This window comes from Bolinopsis microptera, chromosome 3 (genome assembly GCF_026151205.1).
Source record: "Bolinopsis microptera isolate Bmic1 chromosome 3, MBARI_Bmic_1.0, whole genome shotgun sequence".
NCBI lineage: Eukaryota > Metazoa > Ctenophora > Tentaculata > Lobata > Bolinopsidae > Bolinopsis > Bolinopsis microptera.
The window spans coordinates 19,771,240-19,794,251 of NC_087074.1; the positions used below are offsets into that span (position 1 = coordinate 19,771,240).

At 39.8% G+C, this 23,012-nt stretch overlaps 2 protein-coding genes across 2 annotated transcripts in view; one reads left to right on the top strand and one right to left on the bottom strand.

Moving 5' to 3' along the window:
- The window catches only part of LOC134812179 (uncharacterized), a 284,121-nt gene that overhangs the window by 224,935 nt on the left and 36,174 nt on the right, over nucleotides 1-23,012 (top strand). The window lies entirely within an intron of this gene.
- LOC134812399 (NAD kinase-like) lies at nucleotides 1,026-22,976 on the bottom strand. Its single transcript, XM_063819798.1, has 4 exons — nucleotides 22,840-22,976; nucleotides 9,953-10,142; nucleotides 9,334-9,416; nucleotides 1,026-2,043 (listed from the first exon to the last, which is right to left on the bottom strand). The coding sequence occupies exons 1-4, from the start codon at nucleotides 22,974-22,976 to the stop codon at nucleotides 1,905-1,907; spliced, it is 549 nt and encodes a 182-aa protein (XP_063675868.1). The 3' UTR covers nucleotides 1,026-1,904.

Here is a 23,012-nt window from a genome sequence, read left to right on the forward strand (position 1 = left end):
ATTAGGTGCTGGTTTTTAATAAGAGTTGGGGCTTGCAAGAACTCTCTGGCAATTGCACTTTAACACATTTCGTGGCACTAAAACAACATATGGTGCATTTTTCCTAATAATATGTTGTTACACTAAGGGAAACACACAATTCACAATACATATTCGTTAACTACGCCATGGGAGCCTCTAAAACATTTGAAAAATTTAGCGGGGCAGCTCATAGGTGCGTTTCACCACTGCCTAGCAATGCCTTACAATGTTATCTTATCTGTGCAAAGATTCGTAGGAGCTAGGCTATCGGGTTCTGTATTAATGACTGGCCGTATTAATGTCTCCGTAAGGCCATGATCTATCTTAAGATTATTATAGTTGATGACACAGATGGATCGTACCCTGGCTAAACTATATTGTTGTCAAAATACGGAAAATGACACTGTATCCTGATTACTTCAACCTCATTGGTGACGGGTATATTACGTGGGGGTATGGTAAATAGCATTCCCGACCATAATATACTCACGGCTGGATAATTTCAACTTAAGACAAAGTATTAGTAACGGAACATGTTTTAAAGAAGGGCCGGGCAAGTCTTAATTGCAAATTGTTCGTTACGTTACACAGAGGGAACGCGCGCGCGGCTCTAACTTCACATGTTTAACTTGGACTGCCGCTGTTTTTGTTCATATAATTGATTTAGCGTGCTACAAAAAGTACAATAAAAAGTTTACATAATTGCATCTCACAAATTTGTCCCAGTATCCTTTAACATTTAACATCTGCCACTTGTCAGTTTCCCTCAAAAACGTCATCATGGCATTAAGGGGGCATACATTAAACTACATAATACAGTTTTGTTGTGTAAAAAGTAAATCTAGACATGGGTGTCGAGTACATTTCTTTGTTAAAGTTGAGACCAGACTGCAGACACGACGCTTAATTTGACCCTGAGATATTGGGGTTTCTTTGTTTATTAAATTGACATCACATCATCGTATGGTACTTTTGACAATGTTGACAAAATAGGAGACTTTAACTTGTATAGAATTCTTTGAGGTATGATTCAAATTATCAACAGTCAAAGATACATAATTGTTCGAAACAACACTTTACAACTCCAAATGTTTGTCTGACATGAAATTATTGAAAAGTGATTAATAGTTAATCTTTAACTTGACAATCCACAAATTACGCATAGTCTAATAACTTCGTCTCATACGGTTAACTTGATACTATAATGCGTACAGATATTGAATAAAACTTCTCATACTTTAATATACAAATTTAAAACTGTTAAATATTAATTGGTACCTGAGGTTTGCGTATCATCACCGCATAATATTCTAATTTGGAATTCAAATTCAAAAGTAGGACTATATCCAAAAGGCTTTCTCTTTTCTAATATCTTTAAGGATAAGACAATGTTTAAAGATTAGACGATTCTAAATTTGATAAGGGTGATAAAATACGGGTAATGATATCGCGATAGTTCCTTTCCTAGAAATATGAATATTTATGAGGTTTTACAATATGAGAGAGATAAACATATTATGAAACGAATCATTTAATCTGATTAATTATGATATTGTAATTTTATCTCGTGATAAGTTGAAAGGAAAGAATGATTGGCAAGGGCCTATTTCAATGTAGCCCCGTCAAATGACATGCACGTGTACTGGTCAGGATAACCCCACAAAGTTAAAAACAGGATTTATAATTAGTCCAAAATAAACTTTAAATTTAAAATCAACATTCTACTTCAACAGGAAGCGATAACTTCACCTACAAAACTGAAATGATAACACACCTCAGCAAGAGTCTCGCTAATCAGCAGAGTAACCCTGGGGGCTCTAAATTAATATTTCCTGACAAAGGAAGTTGTACGAAAACCTCCAAAACCCATAATTCCCTGTCCTTTATTTCTTATCCAGCGGTTTCTGAGCTACGCTCCGACCGTTCCACTGTAATGTGTTTTGCAGTCCGTTAAACCAGTCCTGCATTGAGCCCTCTTTGTCTATACATGGTAATGGGTACTCTGAGGCGCTCATCTCAACTCTGAAGTGGGAGGAAGAGTTATTAGTTTCAGAGCAAAACAGCTTTAAGGGGACATACACCAAAACCCTTTTTGCCGGGACCCTTGATTTGACTTCATATTATGAAAATATAGATAAAGACACAGTAGTTAGAATAATGTTGGCCTTTTAGATAACTGACAATGACACTATATTCTATATTTAAATATTCTATATTTGAAATGAAATGAAATGAAATGAAATAAAATGAAATGAAATGAAATGAAATGAAATGAAATGAAATGAAATGAAATGAAATGAAATGAAATGAAATGAAATGAAATGAAATGAAGCATTTTTATCCCGCTTATATCAACAATCCAAATAAAAAATAAAGATTGCCGATGTAAAAGCGGCTGGCCTCGCGATATAATCCAAAAACTAGATACTCAATATATGAATATACTAGTAACAAATATAAAAACCAAAAGTACTTATTTGACATTTTTAAAAAATAAATAATCACACACGGTAAAAACTTATGGACGTATATCACTCATTATTATGTATCACTCTCTAACATCTTGTCCTCACTACAAATGTTACCACTTCTGATGTAATAATGTTTTTTAGTGTCTTCTTTGGCTATCTGTTTCATTTCAGTCTCAATTTTTTGGCATTTACTAATATCTGATGAACGGTACTAGAATTACCTAGCGAAACTTTGACTGGTCTCGTCTTGTCGGCTGATTTCCTCCCAACCCGGATAGCTGCAAAACTGCTGAAAAATCACGTCAACTTTATCGCACAGTTTCTCTTCATCAGTCTCCTTCAAACCAAAGATGAGCACATTCCTACTGCGATCCTCTTCCGATACAGCATTCTGTACAACCTTTTTCAAACTCTCTTCTGTAAGCACAGGTGCAGTTTTAGTCACAGCTTGACTGTATGACTTCATCTCAGCTTGGACAGTGTCTTGAACGGCGGTCTTAACGGTGGAGTGCACGGATTCCAACTGCTTCGATTTAGTTTCCAGAAGTTCAGCCTGCAGCTTGATAACAGTATTTTGCGATCGGATAAGATCGCTCTTCAACTCCTCCATATCTTTCTTTTAACAACTTACAACACTATAAATAAAGTTAAAAGCAAAGTACTTGGAGTTATCACAGCTACACTAACTATTTTACACTTTCTTTACCCACATCAGAGCTGGTCACCGCACACATCATTTGCCCACTATGGCTACATAACGGGGACCTAGGTTTGTTATCCAGATAACACCACTGTTTGAACAGTACAACACAGAGTCCGCACTAAAACATACATTGTATTCAGGTTACAGTAACCGTGGTGTAATTGGCGTGGTAGCGGTGACGGGGTAGTGTCAGGGTAGCTGTGTAGTGTACAATTAGCCTGTGTAGCCAGACAATTGTCCACCTCGTTCTACTGAGTGCAGGTGGTTCCAGAACCTTCTCACTCTACACTGCAGGTTTCTACTGAGTGCAGGTGGTTCCAGAACCTTCTCACTCTACACTGCAGGTTTCTACTGAGTGCAGGTGGTTCCAGAACCTTCTCACTCTACACTGCAGGTTTCTGATGAGTGCAGGTGGTTCCAGAACCTTCTCACTCTACACTGCAGGTTTCTACTGAGTGCAGCTGGTTCCAGAACCTTCTCACTCTACACTACAGGTTTCTACTGAGTGCAGGTGGTTCCAGAACCTTCTCACTCTACACTGCAGGTTTCTACTGAGTGCAGGTGGTTCCAGAACCTTCTCACTCTACACTACAGGTTTCTACTGAGTGCAGGTGGTTCCAGAACCTTCTCACTCTACACTGCAGGTTTCTACTGAGTGCAGGTGGTTCCAGAACCTTCTCACTCTACACTGCAGGTTTCTACTGAGTGCAGGTGGTTCCAGAACCTTCTCACTCTACACTGCAGGTTTCTACTGAGTGCAGGTGGTTCCAGAACCTTCTCACTCTACACTGCAGGTTTCTACTGAGTGCAGGTGGTTCCAGAACCTTCTCACTCTACACTGCAGGTTTCTACTGAGTGCAGGTGGTTCTAGAACCTTCTCACTCTACACTGCAGGTTTCTACTGAGTGCAGGTGGTTCCAGAACCTTCTCACTCTACACTACAGGTATCTACTGAGTGCAGGTGGTTCCAGAACCTTCTCACTCTACACTACAGGTTTCTACTGAGTGCAGGTGGTTCCAGAACCTTCTCACTCTACACTACAGGTATCTACTGAGTGCAGGTGGTTCCAGAACCTTCCACTCTACACTGCAGGTTTCTACTGAGTGCAGGTGGTTCCAGAACCTTCTCACTCTACACTGCAGGTTTCTGCTGAGTGCAGGTGGTTCCAGAACCTTCTCACTCTACACTGCAGGTTTCTACTGAGTGCAGGTGGTTCCAGAACCTTCTCACTCTACACTACAGGTTTATACTGAGTGCAGGTGGTTCCAGAACCTTCTCACTCTACACTGCAGGTTTATACTGAGTGCAGGTGGTTCCAGAACCTTCTCACTCTAGACTGCAGGTTTCTGATGAGTGCAGGTGGTTCCAGAACCTTCTCACTCTACACTGCAGGTTTCTGATGAGTGCAGGTGGTTCCAGAACCTTCTCACTCTACACTGCAGGTTTCTGCTGAGTGCAGGTGGTTCCAGAACCTTCTCACTCTACACTGCAGGTTTCTACTGAGTGCAGGTGGTTCCAGAACCTTCTCACTCTACACTGCAGGTTTCTACTGAGTGCAGGTGGTTCCAGAACCTTCTCACTCTACATTGCAGGTTTCTACTGAGTGCAGGTGGTTCCAGAACCTTCTCACTCTACACTGAAGGTTTCTACTGAGTGCAGGTGGTTCCAGAACCTTCTCACTCTACACTACAGGTTTCTACTGAGTGCAAGTGGTTCCAGAACCTTCTCACTCTACACTGCAGGTTTCTACTGAGTGCAGGTGGTTCCTGAACCTTCTCACTCTACACTACAGGTTTCTACTGAGTGCAAGTGGTTCCAGAACCTTCTCACTCTACACTGCAGGTTTCTACTGAGTGCAGGTGGTTCCAGAACCTTCTCACCCTACACTGCAGGTTTATACTGAGTGTAGGTGGTTCCAGAACCTTCTCACTCTACACTGCAGGTTTCTACTGAGTGCAGGTGGTTCCAGAACCTTCTCACTCTACACTGCAGGTTTCTACTGAGTGCAGGTGGTTCCAGAACCTTCTCACTCTACACTGCAGGTTTCTACTGAGTGCAGGTGGTTCCAGAACCTTCTCACTCTACACTGCAGGTTTCTACTGAGTGCAGGTGGTTCCAGAACCTTCTCACCCTACACTGCAGGTTTATACTGAGTGCAGGTGGTTCCAGAACCTTCTCACTCTACACTGCAGGTTTCTGATGAGTGCAGGTGGTTCCAGAACCTAATCACTCTACACTACAGGTATCTACTGAGTGCAGGTGGTTCCAGAACCTTCTCACTCTACACTGCAGGTTTCTACTGAGTGCAGGTGGTTCCAGAACCTTCTCACTCTACACTGCAGGTTTCTACTGAGTGCAGGTGGTTCCAGAACCTTCTCACCCTACACTGCAAGTTTATACTGAGTGCAGGTGGTTCCAGAACCTTCTCACTCTACACTGCAGGTTTCTACTGAGTGCAGGTGGTTCCAGAACTTTCTCACCCTACACTGCAAGTTTATACTGAGTGCAGGTGGTTCCAGAACCTTCTCACTCTACACTGCAGGTTTCTACTGAGTGCAGGTGGTTCCAGAACCTTCTCACTCTACACTACAGGTTTCTACTGAGTGCAGGTGGTTCCAGAACCTTCTCACCCTACACTGCAAGTTTATACTGAGCGCAGGTGGTTCCAGAACCTTCTCACTCTACACTGCAGGTTTCTGATGAGTGCAGGTGGTTCCAGAACCTTCTCACTCTACACTGCAGGTTTCTGATGAGTGCAGGTGGTTCCAGAACCTTCTCACTCTACACTGCAGGTTTCTACTGAGTGCAGGTGGTTCCAGAACCTTCTCACTCTACACTGCAGGTTTCTACTGAGTGCAGGTGGTTCCAGAACCTTCTCACCCTACACTGCAAGTTTATACTGAGTGCAGGTGGTTCCAGAACCTTCTCACTCTACACTGCAGGTTTCTACTGAGTGCAGGTGGTTCCAGAACCTTCTCACCCTACACTACAGGTTTCTACTGAGTGCAGGTGGTTCCATAACCTACTCACTCTACACTGCAGGTTTCTACTGAGTGCAGGTGGTTCCAGAACCTTCTCACTCTACACTGTAGGTTTCTACTGAGTGCAGGTGGTTCCAGAACCTTCTCACTCTACACTGCAGGTTTCTACTGAGTGCCGGTGGTTCCAGAACCTTCTCACTCTACACTACAGGTATCTACTGAGTGCAGGTGGTTCCAGAACCTTCTCACTCTACACTGCAGGTTTCTACTGAGTGCAGGTGGTTCCAGAACCTTCTCACTCTACACTGTAGGTTTCTACTGAGTGCAGGTGGTTCCAGAACCTTCTCACTCTACACTGCAGGTTTCTACTGAGTGCAGGTGGTTCCAGAACCTTCTCACTCTACACTACAGGTTTCTACTGAGTGCAGGTGGTTCCAGAACCTTCTCACTCTACACTGCAGGTTTCTACTGAGTGCAGGTGGTTCCAGAACCTTCTCACTCTACACTGCAGGTTTCTACTGAGTGCAGGTGGTTCCAGAACCTTCTCACTCTACACTGCAGGTTTCTACTGAGTGCAGGTGGTTCCAGAACCTTCTCACTCTACACTGCAGGTTTCTACTGAGTGCAGGTGGTTCCAGAACCTTCTCACTCTACACTGCAGGTTTCTACTGAGTGCAGGTGGTTCCAGAACCTTCTCACTCTACACTGCAGGTTTCTACTGAGTGCAGGTGGTTCCAGAACCTTCTCACTCTACACTGCAGGTTTATACTGAGTGCAGGTGGTTCCAGAACCTTCTCACTCTACACTGCAGGTTTCTACTGAGTGCAGGTGGTTCCAGAACCTTCTCACTCTACACTGCAGGTTTCTACTGAGTGCAGGTGGTTCCAGAACCTTCTCACTCTACACTGCAGGTTTCTACTGAGTGCAGGTGGTTCCAGAACCTTCTCACTCTACACTGCAGGTTTCTACTGAGTGCAGGTGGTTCCAGAACCTTCTCACTCTACACTGCAGGTTTCTACTGAGTGCAGGTGGTTCCAGAACCTTCTCACTCTACACTGCAGGTTTCTACTGAGTGCAGGTGGTTCCAGAACCTTCTCACCCTACACTGCAGGTTTATACTGAGTGCAGGTGGTTCCAGAACCTTCTCACTCTACACTGCAGGTTTCTGATGAGTGCAGGTGGTTCCAGAACCTTCTCTCTCTACACTACAGGTATCTACTGAGTGCAGGTGGTTCCAGAACCTTCTCACTCTACACTGCAGGTTTCTACTGAGTGCAGGTGGTTCCAGAACCTTCTCACTCTACACTGCAGGTTTCTACTGAGTGCAGGTGGTTCCAGAACCTTCTCACTCTACACTGCAGGTTTCTACTGAGTGCAGGTGGTTCCAGAACCTTCTCACTCTACACTGCAGGTTTCTACTGAGTGCAGGTGGTTCCAGAACCTTCTCACTCTACACTGTAGGTTTCTACTGAGTGCAGCTGGTTCCAGAACCTTCTCACTCTACACTGCAGGTTTATACTGAGTGCAGGTGGTTCCAGAACCTTCTCACTCTACACTGCAGGTTTCTACTGAGTGCAGGTGGTTCCAGAACCTTCTCACTCTACACTGCAGGTTTCTACTGAGTGCAGGTGGTTCCAGAACCTTCTCACTCTACACTGTAGGTTTATACTGAGTGCAGGTGGTTCCAGAACCTTCTCACTCTACACTGTAGGTTTCTACTGAGTGCAGGTGGTTCCAGAACCTTCTCACTCTACACTGCAGGTTTATACTGAGTGCAGGTGGTTCCAGAACCTTCTCACTCTACACTGCAGGTTTCTACTGAGTGCAGGTGGTTCCAGAACCTTCTCACTCTACACTGTAGGTTTCTACTGAGTGCAGGTGGTTCCAGAACCTACTCACTCTACACTGCAGGTTTCTACTGAGTGCAGGTGGTTCCAGAACCTTCTCACTCTACACTACAGGTTTCTACTGAGTGCAGGTGGTTCCAGAACCTTCTCACTCTACACTACAGGTTTCTACTGAGTGCAGGTGGTTCCAGAACCTTCTCACTCTACACTGCAGGTTTCTACTGAGTGCAGGTGGTTCCAGAACCTTCTCACTCTACACTGCAGGTTTCTACTGAGTGCAGGTGGTTCCAGAACCTTCTCACTCTACACTGTAGGTTTCTACTGAGTGCAGGTGGTTCCAGAACCTTCTCACTCTACACTGAAGGTTTCTAACTCAGTGGATGTATCCGTGTTGTAGTTAAACAAGGGAGCCGGGAGGCTCTGTGTAGACCACACTTAAGAACAGCTACCCTCCTGTGTCAGCACAGTGGCTCTGTGGAATAGTCAATTCTCATAATTATCATCTTTGGCTTGTAGCTCGAAGTCCGATGAAAGGAGCCCTTAGTTTTACAAATTGACCTTGACCATGGGTACCTTCTACAGAAAATGTTTGGTCAGTGAGAGAACTTATCCACCCTGTTTAAAAGTATAGGGATCATCATTTGTAAGTTATCGGGTCATCGCCGAGATATTACCATGAAGTTGCAGTAAAACAGATGTCTACTTCAATCTCATGATGAGTTTCTCGTCTCATCTTTACTGGAAATTAATATGTAGCATATGTGTTTAATAAACATTACCGTTAATATTACGGGTCTTTAAATTCTATTTCAGCGTACCAGCAAAACAATAATTCTTCTTATAATATCTTAGTTCGGAGATGGAGGTTGGTTATGAAGTTACGCATAAATCAGCCCTGGGTTGGACTCGACCCTTCAAGTTCAATCATGATATTGAGCTTGATGGAACTAATCTACGGGCCATAAACTCATAAACATAATACTCGACGATTAGAGCTTATCACTGGTCGAGGTGGCCGATTAATCGTCCATTTATGAAGTGTTACTAATATGATGCGTGTTACTGAACTTCTTCATTCAGGGATAGCAGCTTATTCAGTGTTATTGAGAAGTCACTAATAATATAATCTAATAGCTGTTGTTCGTTATTCATTTGAAATCTTACTTCCATTCACTTGAAAAACATAATATTCAATAAGTACAACTTATTTAAAAAACTATTCTAAAAACGGGGTTGTAACTAGAAAGTTCTACATTATTCAGTTACTCAATAAGTAATATGTAAATTTGATAAGTAAATCTTAACTTACACATGGTTTTTGGTGAAGTCTTGTCTGTGTCTGCCGTCGAAAGAGATAAGAGCATCTCCTCTCGCATCATTGTTGAGCTTGCACTGAAAATAACTCCTGTTAGATGAAACATCGAATCCTATGAAACTGTCGTGACAACTCCCATTCATTCCAATATTAATTTGTAAATCCGAGAATAATAAACGTGCAGCATAGTTTAAATATCAATCATATGGAAAGGCCATGTAAGGTGTAATAAACCACATAAATTTGCAAACATGTATTACGTGTCATTATGTTACGATGTTTGCGATGGTGCCTGGTGGATTTATCAAAAGACAGTGACCAAATCTGCTCACACATTTGTAAACTGTAGTCTAGGTAAATTTGTGACAAAGCAGGTTTGACAATGACAGGATGATGAAGATGCCAGGTGTAGGAGTCGGACAAAGAAATATTATAGTATTCGGTGAAGAGAGACATTGTCTCCTTATATAATACTTCTGTGTGCTGACCAAAGAATTTAATTTCAGCATCATTACAAGAGAGGAATACCGGCCCACTAAACCTGACTATTCTTAAACACATTTTCGTAATCTGAGCTGTTCTTACAACTCAACAAAATGTGATCCAGTCTCACCTTCAAGATGCAGTTAAGAGGTACCATGATGGGTCTAAAGGAGAGGGAGTGAGGACAGATGGGGGTAATAATAGAGCAAGGAACAGAGGGTGCCACAATGCTGGCTCCAGTTGCTGCTGCGTACGCGGTGCTGCCGGTCGGGGTGGCTACAATAACACCTGTCAGGAAAGGGGTCGTTAGTGGGGTGTGGCTTCAAAGTGTGGATAAGTTTATAATGTTATATTAATCGTAAGTTTAATCAGTTCGATACAATAGGTTACGAAAAATATCACATTCCATACAAATATTTTTAAAACTACGTTTAATGTGACTTTTAAAAGCTCGAATTTCAGAAGTTTTCGGCTCAGAAGTATGGAGGAACTGGCGTGATTTATTCTCTGATAAAGATGTTGTGACTGATGTGATTTGAATGTCATACATTAAAGTTCTGCTTTTTAAGGGGGAGATATAAGATTTGAATGTCATACATTAAAGTTCTGCTTTTTAACGGGGAGATATAAGATACGCATTTACTGTTATTGAGACCACTGATGATTGATGGATGAAGGTAACATTACACCACTTTTATGACACGAGAATAAATGACTTTAGCACCAAACTACATTCTATATCCCTACATGTATACTGAATACTGATGTATAGCAGTAAATACAGAAAGCTAGGAGGAGCATGCATTTCCCGTAAATTATCTTTGGCCTAGGCCTAATGAGGCACTGGGCCATAGTTATAAGTTAATTGCCTATGAAAGAGTGTGTGAGCAATTCTATGCTACAACCTTTTACCTCAGTTAACCTGTTCAATTTTTGGTATAGTATTAATAGATTATAGATTGATTCCATTGCTAACGTGTATAACAGAAACTTTTGCCAGTTGTAAAATGTAAAACCATCTTGTTGTACAAACTAAATCGTGCTTGTTAAAATGACTATTTAAACAAACCAATTTAGTTTACCATCAATGTGACCGATGCACTTCACCCGTTTGAAACGTAACTTAAGACTAAGTAATTGACCGTTTATCTTTGATGTGACACTTGGCATGGCAATGGAAAATGTTAAAGCCAATTGAGAAAACTAAGGACCACTGTCAGACCACATGCAGTTATAAGAAACCAATCAGAAATGTGGCAGAAAGTTGGCAGTTTCATTACCTTACCGGCTGGTGTAATTTCTCAGGGAACGTTAGGTGTTTGAACTTTGAAGGTCTTATTTTATCCCCATACATCTTACCACGTTAAAATTTACAAAAGCGACATTCGAATTTCGAACATAAACGATAGTAGCAATATTGTGGGAAGTTTCACGATATATATCTATAGAGTATAGACTCATTTTAATAACGCTTTAGAATTAAAAATGTATTTTATATTATGGGACTCAATAATTTTAATTTTGAGCAAGTTCAAATTTGCAAAATTTTCCACACCACGATAAACAGTATAAGTGAAATACTATTAAAAGTACGTCCCCTGCCAGACAAAACGCTAAATTTTCGTACTGGCAAGTTCAAGCTATCAGAAAAAAAAAATGGTTTTTTATCTGCGATTTAAAGCAAAAACTTCTAACAATCATCTAAAACCTTAAACGACCATAATGAAACAGACACCCAAACCCCGAAGTACGGGCCCCGATATGGGGGGACCTAGTTGGTTAGAAGAAAAGGGTAGTCGTCCCGCACACGTAAAATGGGTCTCGATATTCCTAGCGAGGCACAAAGCTACTCCCCCGGAGTTAAGGAATTCCTCCATACGGGTAAATTTTACCCACCCCTCAGTTTCGCAAATGTTTAACCCCTTTTGGTCACCCAAAGGGTTGTACTTTTAAGTTAGTTTATATTTCTTTACCGTACGTCTTCGTTAATCCTCGGTGTATCCACCCACCCCTCGTTTTCCAATAACCTGCTGGGTCCCCACAAGGGGGGGTGTGTCACGTTTTTGTAATAATACTTTCCTTCCCTACACTGAGTTGATATTTTTTCCTCGGTGTTATACACCCCACCTCGTTGCAAAAATACTGGGTCACAACGGGTGTTACTTTTTTAGTAAGTTACATCTTCCTTACTCTAGGTAATTCCCTTCGGTTGTATCAACCCACCTCGTTCAAATCAATCACTGGTCACTAAAGGGTGTATACTTTTAGTAAAATTAATAGACTTTCCTTACACTAGTAAAATAAAAAATCCCCCTTTTCTTCCTGCAATGTCCCTGTCAATCCTTAAATTCCGCTAAGTTCCCCTGTTTCATCCTCCCCCTCTCTTCCCCTTGCCCTTTTTCCCCATTTAACAAAAAATCCTATATTCCCCATTTTTCCCCCTTTTTTCAAATTTTTTTCCTTCAAATTTCATCATTATTCTCCCCTACGCCGGCCAATCCCTACCCAAATTGTATTTTTTTTCCGTCCACATAATCCCAATTTCCCCCCCCCTCGTGGTCTCCACCCACCTCGTTTTTTATCTATACCCCCTGGTCAACCCATGTGGGTGTACTTTTAGGTAAAATCCTAGGGTTCCCCCAACAAGGGATTTTTATAATACTTTTTAGGCAAATAAACCGTCCTTTACCACCAGTTGGTGGGTATAAGAGGGTTTGGGGGTGCGGTTTTTTTCCCCTCGCCAGAAGATCTCCCAATGGAAATTTAAATTTAACGACTGTCATAAAGAGCTATCCAACGAATTGGTTGTCTTCTTCAATAGATTTTGTGAACCCGCAAAACTGTTATTTTGATCACCACAACCCACTGCACGTTATTTTGTGTCTTTTTAAGGTATCCACGCCTTAGCCAAACATCGCCACTGCCTGAACTTCGTTTAGGCTACGCCGTGGTCCCATTTTACTTATTGTTTTGACGGGTTTTATGGGATAATTGTTCTGATTAAATTTTTCCCATGCGCGCCGATCATAAATGTATTTTTCTATAAGGTGTCAGTTTTTAATCTTAACAAATTGCAAAAGTCTTTATTACCCGGAGTACACCTTATTTTGACTGCGGTACCATTAATGCGACCCGGGTACATAATTTATTTGGAGTCAAAACGGGGGACAATTGAAAATGGGGAACGCTATCGGACAGGGGGGCCATTTTTAAAACCATCAAAAAATTGTCCTGATTTTTTTAATTTATTTTTTCTTGCGTTTGTAATTACCATTTTTTAGCCCATGAGAGTAAATTTTTTTTCAAGATTAAATTTTTGTTCTCATTTTTAACCAATGAAGGCAAGGCGAAATGATGGGCAAGGGGTCGTTAAGCAGTAAAAAAAAATTAAAAGAATGTGTTCGCCAAAATATCTTGGTGAGGTGATCAAAAGTCCAAGTGGTTTCTATGATTTATTGATAGTGATGTTAAAAAAGTACCACCCGATTTTAGGCGAACATATTTGTATGCTAAACCAGATTTGGATGGATCACTTAATCAACAGGTCCATCTTTCACTTCAATAATGGGGGTTTATCCGGTTTGCATTGTACAAAATATTTTGTCCATGCTTTAAAAAAGCTTTTTCATATCCCAGGTAATTTTCACCGCTGGGCTTTGTTTTTGAAATAAATAACCAATTTTATGTTATTTGAAAACTCCCCAACCCTCGGGTCCTTTGCATTTCAGTGTAACTTTTTACACCCCACCCAAAGGATGTAGGGGAGGGTAAATATAATAAACTTCCGAAAGATGTGGCTCTAACGAACGGAAAGGCCATCCAAAGAATCAAGGAAAAGTTTGGATTCATGGGTGCCATGTAGTTTACTAAGTGTGGATTACTTTAGTGAATTGTTTTTTTTAATTGTTATAATTTAAAACTCCGTTTTTCGCATATGATTTGCCAATTGATATTGAGTTTTTTGTCGCGACTCCGGATGATTAAGAAATTACAAATTGGGGGGGACTGGACAAATTAAAAAAAGTTAATTCTCAGAATCCTGTCTCCGAAACTCATGAGGTTATTCCGCAGAGTTGGAGATAAGTTTTGGACAAAAAAATTCTGGACGGGAACTTTTTAAAATTGGGGGACCGGGGGAACCGTTTTAGACTTTGGGGACGGACCTTTAAAATTTTGAAACGGGGGGACAATTTAAGGATGCAAACGTGCTAGGGACGCCGCGTGAGCGTATCAATTAAATTGTGTCCCGTTTCATATACTATCAGGTATTCCGATTAAGGTATATAATCACTTATTAAGTTAATGCTTTTTAAACGACACAAAAACCACTGTTAACTAAACAGGCACCAAACCATTTAACAGAAAAACTAGGGGACTTAACACAACCATAATTCTAAGGTTTTTGGTTCTGTATACCTGGAATTGGTGGGTCTTTTTTCCGGGGGAAACCCTATTGTTGGATGTAGGGATTCCTCGGGTTGGGTCTTCCATTTTCTGATTTTTCCCCCAGTTCCCTTGTTTTTCCCAGAGAGTTAGACTTCCCAGTGTCTGATTTTCCTCAATGTTGGAATTTCCCAACGTATTCCTGTAAAATTAATTTTTTAAGTATTAAAGGGAAAATGTTTATGGGAGTTTTAAATAATAAAAAAAACTTTCCGAAATAGGATACAAAATGTTTTTAAGTGAAATGTAACCTTTTCCTTTAACGTAAACCCTTTATTCTCCAATTTCTCCCTTACATGTGTTTACCAATTTGGGGAATTGGGGTTCCCAGGGGGGGACCCATTCGACTTGTTCGGGGGGGACGAATTTTCATTTGTCTTCAAGTCGGTTTAATTCGTCAAAAAAACCCAGCGTTGTCTTGTTTTTGGTAATAAAGCTGGCTTAATGTTTTAAAAATTGCACTAGCCACTTAGTTTATCATTTGTATTAAAGCCCAGGGGGCTCTGAGTGATGGTTTTTGTAGATGTCAGGAATTCCGGGGTCGCGGGGGCGTTGTACTTCTTAGTTTACCTCTCTATGTGTGTTTTGTATCATCATCAACAAATGGGGACGCTGATGGTAATAATCTATTTTATTAAATTAATGGGAGTGGTATTTAATAAAATGTTTGGTTTCTGCAAAATTTTTAGCCACTTTAATGTTAACTCTTTATATCATCCTTCAAAAAAACATTAATATTGGGGATAATGGATTTATTTCTTCTTTTTTACGATTTAGGTCGTGCTTTTAACATTATTTTATTCTCGGGGGTGACAAATCATAACAGGCCAAGGAAGTAAAAAACAGTTTTACAAAAGGTAGTTCGTTGTCATGATTTTTTTTCGCAACCTGCACGGGAAAATTAATTCTGGCCTAGAGGACTACACATACCCCAATGACCAAAATAACATTAATTATGGGTATTTTTCAGCATTAATGATTGATCGCAGGGGGCTGGTTCGTTTTTACAATTCAAACTGTTATTGTCCTTCTACATTACAGTCAAATTAGGGGTATTCAATAATTTTTTCGAGTTTTTGCAAACAATACCCAACCAAAACAAGGGGGGGCGGTCGTACTAGCATTTATTAAAAATTCAAAGAGAACCAAAATTACCCAGGGTAAGGGGAGAACAAAAGTTAAAAATTCGCAAAATAAATACTTGAAAGCCAATAATAAAAAAACGGGTTCAACCATAAATACTTGTCGAGGTTTTTTGAACAACCATTTTGGTTTTTGTGAAAAAAATAATTGACTCGTTAAGATATGGGGACTCTCATTTTTTATCAACATCCATCTCAGGCTCGAAAAAAAAAGTACCAAAAAGGTAACCTTACCAATTAAAAAAAAAAACAGTGGGGGGGGGGGGGTAATAATTAAGATCCATTTCCAGTGAACAATAGGATAACGTAAAACTTTTTTTGTTTGTTTGTTCTCAGGTTTCCCCCGGGGATTTTTACCCCTGTTTCACCATTCCCGCAACAATTTAACAGGGGGTTGTGGTAGGATTGATAAAAAAATCGATTAATTTTTTTATGTAGGACCAGGGGGAAGGGCCAATGTTAACATGGTATTAATAAACAGTGACCTATTTACCTTCTTAACTTCGCCCACCATCGGGAAAAACATAAGAGAATCCAACAACAAGGGGTGTCTAAAATACAAACCTCGGCGCTAGCGAGCCACGTCCCAATTTTATCCTATTGCATTATCCACAGTCAACACCCACGTCTACAGACACACTTCTCAGATTACACAGGCCCCGCATCAAGACACCCCCCCCCCCAACGGGGGATTGACATTTAAATCTAATAAAATTATGGTTTAAAATTTATTTAGTAAAAAACACGGGCTTTTTTTTTATTTTTACCTTCTGATTCATCTGGCACCAGAACTCTGTTTGAAGGGTAATGGGGAGATCGAATTATTTTTAAAAGTAACAGAGGGGGGATATGATATGTTATGGAGACACCGCCATAAAACCCATTAAACCATGGCTAATTTTATCTTTCAAAGCTGTATCTTAAAAATAAAATTTACCCATTTCCTCCGATGGGGCTTACAAAATAAAAACAGAAACACAACACCAGTTCTCAACAAAAAAAACAAAAAACCTACCTTTTGGTTTGGGCGGACCTTTCATTTGGACGTTTCGGGGGAGTGATTTATGTAATTGTATTAAATTTGGGAAGTCGCAAACCTGTATGTAGAAATGGGGTTCCCCAACAATTTTAATTGGATTGTTTGTAATTTTAGAAATCATGTTTCTGAGCACTTTGTCCCATTAGTGTAAGGCCCATACAAGGAAGTATCTCTGAGAGTAGCTGAGGTAAATTTAAAGCCTGGTATAGAATATTTGGAATTCCCATACGCTTGCAAACATGGAAGGGGCCTGTTGCAGGACGGAATCACCAGTAATAAAAAAGCGTTGTCACATTTAATTATTAAACGGATTATTTGATTCCGTTTTTTTGAATATTGGATTATGGAAATGGTTTTTGGAGAATGTCCTTGTAGGAGCCGAGGACGCGCGTTTTATTTTTCTTTAAAATTATATTGGGCACCGTTTCAAACAAATTATTTTTAGGCCCGTTTTTTTCCACGCCCCAAATGAAACCGTTTGCAAAAGATAACCCATTAACAGAATGATTAAAAGGTATAACCTTTCCTGTAATATATGCCGATAGGGGGGTCTGTTCTTAGAAAGGGGGAAATGGTTTCTTAGTTTACTGGGAGTTTCCCTGGGGGTGTGGACTTATTTCAAGACGTTATTGATAACCTTCGGGAAATTTGTCCTCATGTCGCGCGACACCGGACGACAAGGCTTTTGCCGTGCGCTACACTGAATTGCTTAGGTGTTTTTAGGGGGGACCAATAAATATCAAATAATTTAATTAACCAACGCCCTTTTACTACTTTTGAGGAACCTTTTTATTACAGGGATTAAATGGCTTGGGGGGGAAAAAAACTCCTTGTAACAGTCGAGAAGAGAGGGGGGAGAAAAATGCCCACGGGATATCCCCAGGGGGACCTGACGGGCGGGATTGGATGGGGGGACCAACCGCTGGCGCAAGGGGCCCAATGCCTTGCATTTATTATTATCTTCTACCAACAAAAACCTAGGTCCAAGGACTAAAAAAAAGAGTAAATTTATATGTAGGGGTGGGCATGTTGCCCACGTGTGCAGGTTTTTACCTGAAAATGTGTGGGGGGAAATTTGAGGGGTTGTGGAGGGGAAATAGTGGGTTTAAATGTACCCAACACTTGGGTAAAAAGTAGTGGGGAGGGGAGGGATGGCGGGGCGTATAATAGGGGAGAAGTAACGTTGCCGTAACACCAGAAACCCCAAAGGCAAAAGCCTTGATGAAGTCTGATTTTGTCGTTTCACAAACAGGAATCCTTTTAACTTGGATTTTAACCTCATTTGTGTTTTCATTTCCACATGAAATTATAGAAATTACATTTTACATTACAATGTTTCATATTTCTAAACAGGGGTTTTTATAAAAAAACTTTTTAAAAACAAAAAACCAATGTATTCTAAACTTTTCTTCATTTTTACCAATATTTTCCAAAAACCCTTTTAAAAATCTTCTCCTCGATAAAGTCGCTTACAAAATTCCGCTTCGTCATCCCATAAGGGAGTTTTTTTTATGTAACTAAACATCTCGGGTACTGGTGCCTCAGCGTTATTTCTCGGGTAGACTGGGAGATATCTGGGGAAAAAGGGTGTTCCAAAACCCAGCTTTTTATCGCGGCTAAAAACTCTTCAAAACTCCCTTCTCTTCAAAAACCCATACAAAACCTCCCGTGCCACTAACCTGAGCGGTTAGTAGGGAGCTGTATATGAAATCTTTAAAATATACTTAGCCGCTACATTGACATTTCATTAAACAAAAAAAAAGATATCCTTGGATAAATTTAAGAATACTACCTTGACCGTATACATACGAGAACAAAATGTGTGCTCTAGTTTTTATTGGAACCGTTATGAGCCAGGAGATTCGACATGGGCAACATTTTCCATCTTGAAAAACCTTTATTGGAGTTACAAAAGCCAGAAAATTTATTTTCATGATTATTTTCTTTATTTTACCCAGACAGTTAGGGGGGGAAGGGGGCGGGGATTTCTTGGTCAAGAGAGATTTGGTAAGTTGCATGTAGGGAGGGAAGAGGGGTCTTCTGGAAAACACCCAGGGAGGTGAGATAAATTTAAATCATATAGGGGGGAGAGAAACAGGTATCGAAAAACCCAATGTATCGGGGATATGGGCTAAGCAGCTTATGTATATATAGCCTCCCAAGTAAAAGAAATTGCAAGGGGGATTTTTTAGGGGGGTACAAAAGGGGCAATATCTTTGACTAACGGGAAAAACCATTTCCATTTTCCCAACATTGAGGGACTGTGATGGGACCCAGCACAGGAGAAAAAAGCGGGCAATTTTTGTAAAAAGGTTAAAATTACCCATTAACAGAAAAAAAAAAAAGGACTAATTTTTACTCTCGTGAGGTTTCTATAAACCTCCTTTAGACCCAAAAAGGGGGGAATACAACGGTTGGTGGGCAAATTTATACCCCACCTAACCCAACGGGAACCCCAAACTCTTTTTCACTCCCCCCCCAAGCGTTAACTATTTTTTATATATCAGTGGGCAACCCCCATGTTGGTTTAATTAATATTACTCGGGAGTTTTAATAAATTATTATATTTTGGTGTTAATTTGGCCGGGAAGGGGCTGTTAATTTAAGGATTTGAGTTTATTTGTGGCAATTAATTCTTTTTGTGAGACCTTATGCGTGAGTTTTATCTTCCAACCCCCACAAGGCTGAGTTAAAACAGGTTTCTTTCAAACTTAGAAAAAGGCAGTTGTTTTTATAAATTACCAAATTATAATTTCTTTATTATTTTTTTATTATACAAGTATAACCTAAAACTTCTTTTTTTAATAAAATAAGGAAAATCTTTTTCCACGTATTTAGGGATGGACACCCCACCTGGGGTACTAAAAATAAAACGCGTTATGGGCGAGGGTTAAATAAATTTCTGTTTTGTTCTATTTGTCCCCCACCCTAAATTGGAATGGAGGGGGGGTGAAGTCTAACCAAGGATAGGGGCAAAAACATAAAAAAGCATTTTGTGTTTTAAAACGGTCGGTCTATGGGAATGACCAAAACTTCAAGGAAGATCAGGGCTTTCATTCTATTATATTTTCTTTCATTTAAAACATGGGGATCAAACCAAAGGGCCAATTTTCTTTAGTTAAAAGGGAAAAAAAAGGGAGGATTATCGGGGACACCCCTTTATTGTCTTTCTAGACTAAAGAAGGGGGAAGGAGACCTCCTTGGTTGGCGCCAAAAAAACCACCCCTTCACAAATACATACGGGATCAATTACCGCCCTCTTATAAAACCAAGGGGAAAAATTAATGGCCTGGTCAACAAGACGGGTTTATGGAAACCGCGTGAACACCAATTTAACTCTTCTTGTTTTTAAAAAACTTTTTGTTTTATTGGTTCCCCTATGGGTTATGTGTATTAAAGGAGGGGCAATTTAAACCCAACCTGTTTAAAAAAAGGGCTTGGGGAACAATGCCCACCCAAAACCAAAAAGGGACAAGAACGCATAAAAACCGCGCGTTTAACAAACCCTTTTAAAGAAAAGGGCGGGGGGGGGGGGGGGGTTTAAGAACAATGGGGGGGGCAGAGGGTTGGTGAAATGGGCAACTAAAAAAGAAATGGATCACTGGGACAAAAAAAACTATTTTTTGGATAATCGCCATGTTACCATTGGTTTTAACTTCCCCCGCTGGGGGCGGGGATTACCTCCCCTATGGGGGATACCCCCATATGGGATATCCTTTAATCCTTTTAAAAAAAAAAAATAAAAAGCCCAAACTAACATGATCCTAAAATAAAAAGGTGCCTAATTTCCTACAAAACCCTGGGTTATGAAACATTAAATGTCAGCTCCTAAATTATTAATCATTGTAAAAATTTTAAAAAAAAATAAAGAATGTTTTCAGTTTATTACCCAAAAAAAAAACAAATTTTTTTCCCCCTGGAAATGTAAAATATAAAGTATTTTTTGGTACGGCCCTTAGTACTTAATTAATTCCCCTGTTTACTTTTCATACTAACAAGTTCAACCGCCAAGGTAAAACCTGAAAGACAGGTGAAAAATGGGGTACAACGGGAACATCTGAAGGACAAAAAGGACCGGGCCCCATGATTTAACAAACAAACCCTGGAACCCCCATACTGGGGAAAAAAAAACAAGTCCCAAAACGGACGAACTTTACAAATAAAAAAAATGAAATTTTCTCTCCCTGCTTAAACGTGGTTTTAAACAAACGTGGGAATTCATTAAAAAAATGCGGGGTAAAATTTTCCGATCCCAAAAGATTGAGTTCCAAAAAAGTTTTCCGAAACCCCCCTGAAGACCCCCATGTTTATTCCGAAAATTTATTGGGTCCCAAATTTCTTTTTATTATGGAAAATTTTGGGAGTTGGGAAGCTCTTGGGCGGCTAGGTATTTTTTTAAAACTTTGGAAGATTTTTCCCACTAAAAATTTCCGGGCCCTGTTAAACCTCCTTTCCCACACATCACAAATACTTAAACAACATACCCACTTATTCACGTACGTAAACTACGTACTAAACTACTATTTATCTATTAATACTAAAAATTACTAGTATTAATTTTATTTTCTCCTACTAAAGGGTTTTCCCGTACTAAAAACCCTTTTGTCGTAAATGATAAAGGAGGTGCTCTTTCTTGCAAGATTGAAGAAAAACCATTTTCTTGGTTCCCCCGGGGAACCTGGGCACCGTTCCATTAGAGGTCGCCTTTTTTGAAAAAGAATCTTTGGGAGAAAGTTGAGGAACAGAATGCTTTTAAAAAAAAACCATAAAAAGTCCGAACCATACAAAGTTAAAGCCGTCCCCCCCCCCCCGGGGGTTTACTTTTTCAAAAAAACCAAAAACAGGAAAATGGGTCCCAAATTTTTTTTTAAATTACCAATTAACGTGGGGGAAAAACCAAAAAATAACCCAAAAGACAAAAAAAATAAGTGGGGCAAAAAAAAAAAAAACCCATTAAGGGCAATAAGAAAGATACCTAGGGAATAAAACAAATTTTTTACTATAGCATGTGGTTAACCAAGCTCCCTGGTCCAAAACCCCCCAAGGGAAAAACAAACACCCGCAATAGTAAACATGTAAACCTGGGAAAGTTGCCAATTTAATAAAACCAAAAAGGGGAACGGAAAAATCCTTTAAAAAAAAGTGAAAAGGTTCCCTTAAAGGCGGGTTAATTTTAACAAGGTAATATTGTTCCCTTTTCAAAAAATAAAAATTCCCCAAAAAATAGACTTCAGTTGAAACCTTTATTTAGGGGAAAAAAGGGGAAAAAAAGTGATTTTATTTGGTAATTAAAGGGAGTAGTTGGGGTTTTTACGGGTAAAACCCCGAAAATATCCCCTAAATAAATAAATTACGAAACTAATATTTTAAAGGAAAAATTTTAAATTAAAACAAAATGGGGGAGCAGTTGTCAACATTTTTCCCAAAAATTTCGTTAAAAAATTTTTTTTTGGGTAACACGACCAAAAATCATTTTTAAAATCCGAATACTTGGCAGTTTTGCACCAATTTACATTTGGGGAAATATTCCTGGCTTTAACTATCCCAAAGGCCAAAATTATTCCTTGGGGTTAATAATTTGTAAGGGGTCCGGCTTTCTTCCCCCGGGGGGGTAAAAAAAAATCTTTGGGTAAAAAAAAAAAAACTAATTTATGGAAAAATAAAAGTTGCCAAATTCCAAAAAAAATTGGATTTTACCTGTTGTCAACCCTTTTTTCACCAAAATTAACCCTGAAATTTTTAAAATTTAATATGGTTAAGAATTTTATATCATATGTCTCCCGGAAAAAAGTTAAAAAAAAAATTCGGTTAAAAAAGGAAATTCTGGAATTGGAAATTTGGGAAAACCAAAAAAATAATACACCTTTGGATGGCAGCATTTCTAAAAATTTAAATTTTAAATTGCTCTTTTTCAGTATCATTAAAGTGACACCAAACAATTTTTCGATCACTAAGAATTAATCGAATTTAGAATCTTATTACAAAGAAAGCGGTTATTTAAAAGCTTATGAGGAAAATTACAAGGACACTGGGAAAACTCTCAGGAGTAAAGCAAAATACACATTACACATGGCATTTTTTACAGTCTGGGTTTCGACATCACTTCATGATGTACGGTTTCAAACGGATGAAACACCAACTCATCGGGAAGAAGAGCAGTTACCCTGCCGGCAGATGGAATGTGCGGGTACTTGAAGAGGCTACTTCTAGAAATACCCTTGAGCGGCACATTAAACATTTTGTTACGGAGTTTTACAACAACGAACCAAATACGAAATTGACCACACCCTCTTCATTTAAAGATTAGAATTGGACTGGAAAATCAAAGATTATTAAAGTTCGGAGTACTTACACTTTAGTGTCCCCTAACATCATACTGTTCCTTCCAAAAACGTTGACTCCTGTTTCTTCAGCTGTCTCTTGCCAGGGGGAAGCTTCTTGGCAGCCCCCAACAACTCTCCTTTACTGCCATTTTCTGGGGGATCTTTTGGATTTTCTCTTTGTTCTGCTGATTCTTCTTTTTCTGTCATCCTGACGTTTTGATATGTTGAGGCAAGTTATACATT

Bases quoted from the DNA above. Each gene is read 5' to 3' on its own strand.
- LOC134812399 (XM_063819798.1), bottom strand. From the start codon at position 22,976: ATGACAGAAAAAGAAGAATCAGCAGAACAAAGAGAAAATCCAAAAGAT. The intron at 9,417-9,952 runs GTGAGACTGGAT...AGTTATTTTCAG, and splicing joins CTCTTAACTGCATCTTGAAG to TGCAAGCTCAACAATGATGC. The intron at 2,044-9,333 runs GTAAGTTAAGAT...CTCCCACTTCAG, and splicing joins GACTTCACCAAAAACCATGT to AGTTGAGATGAGCGCCTCAG.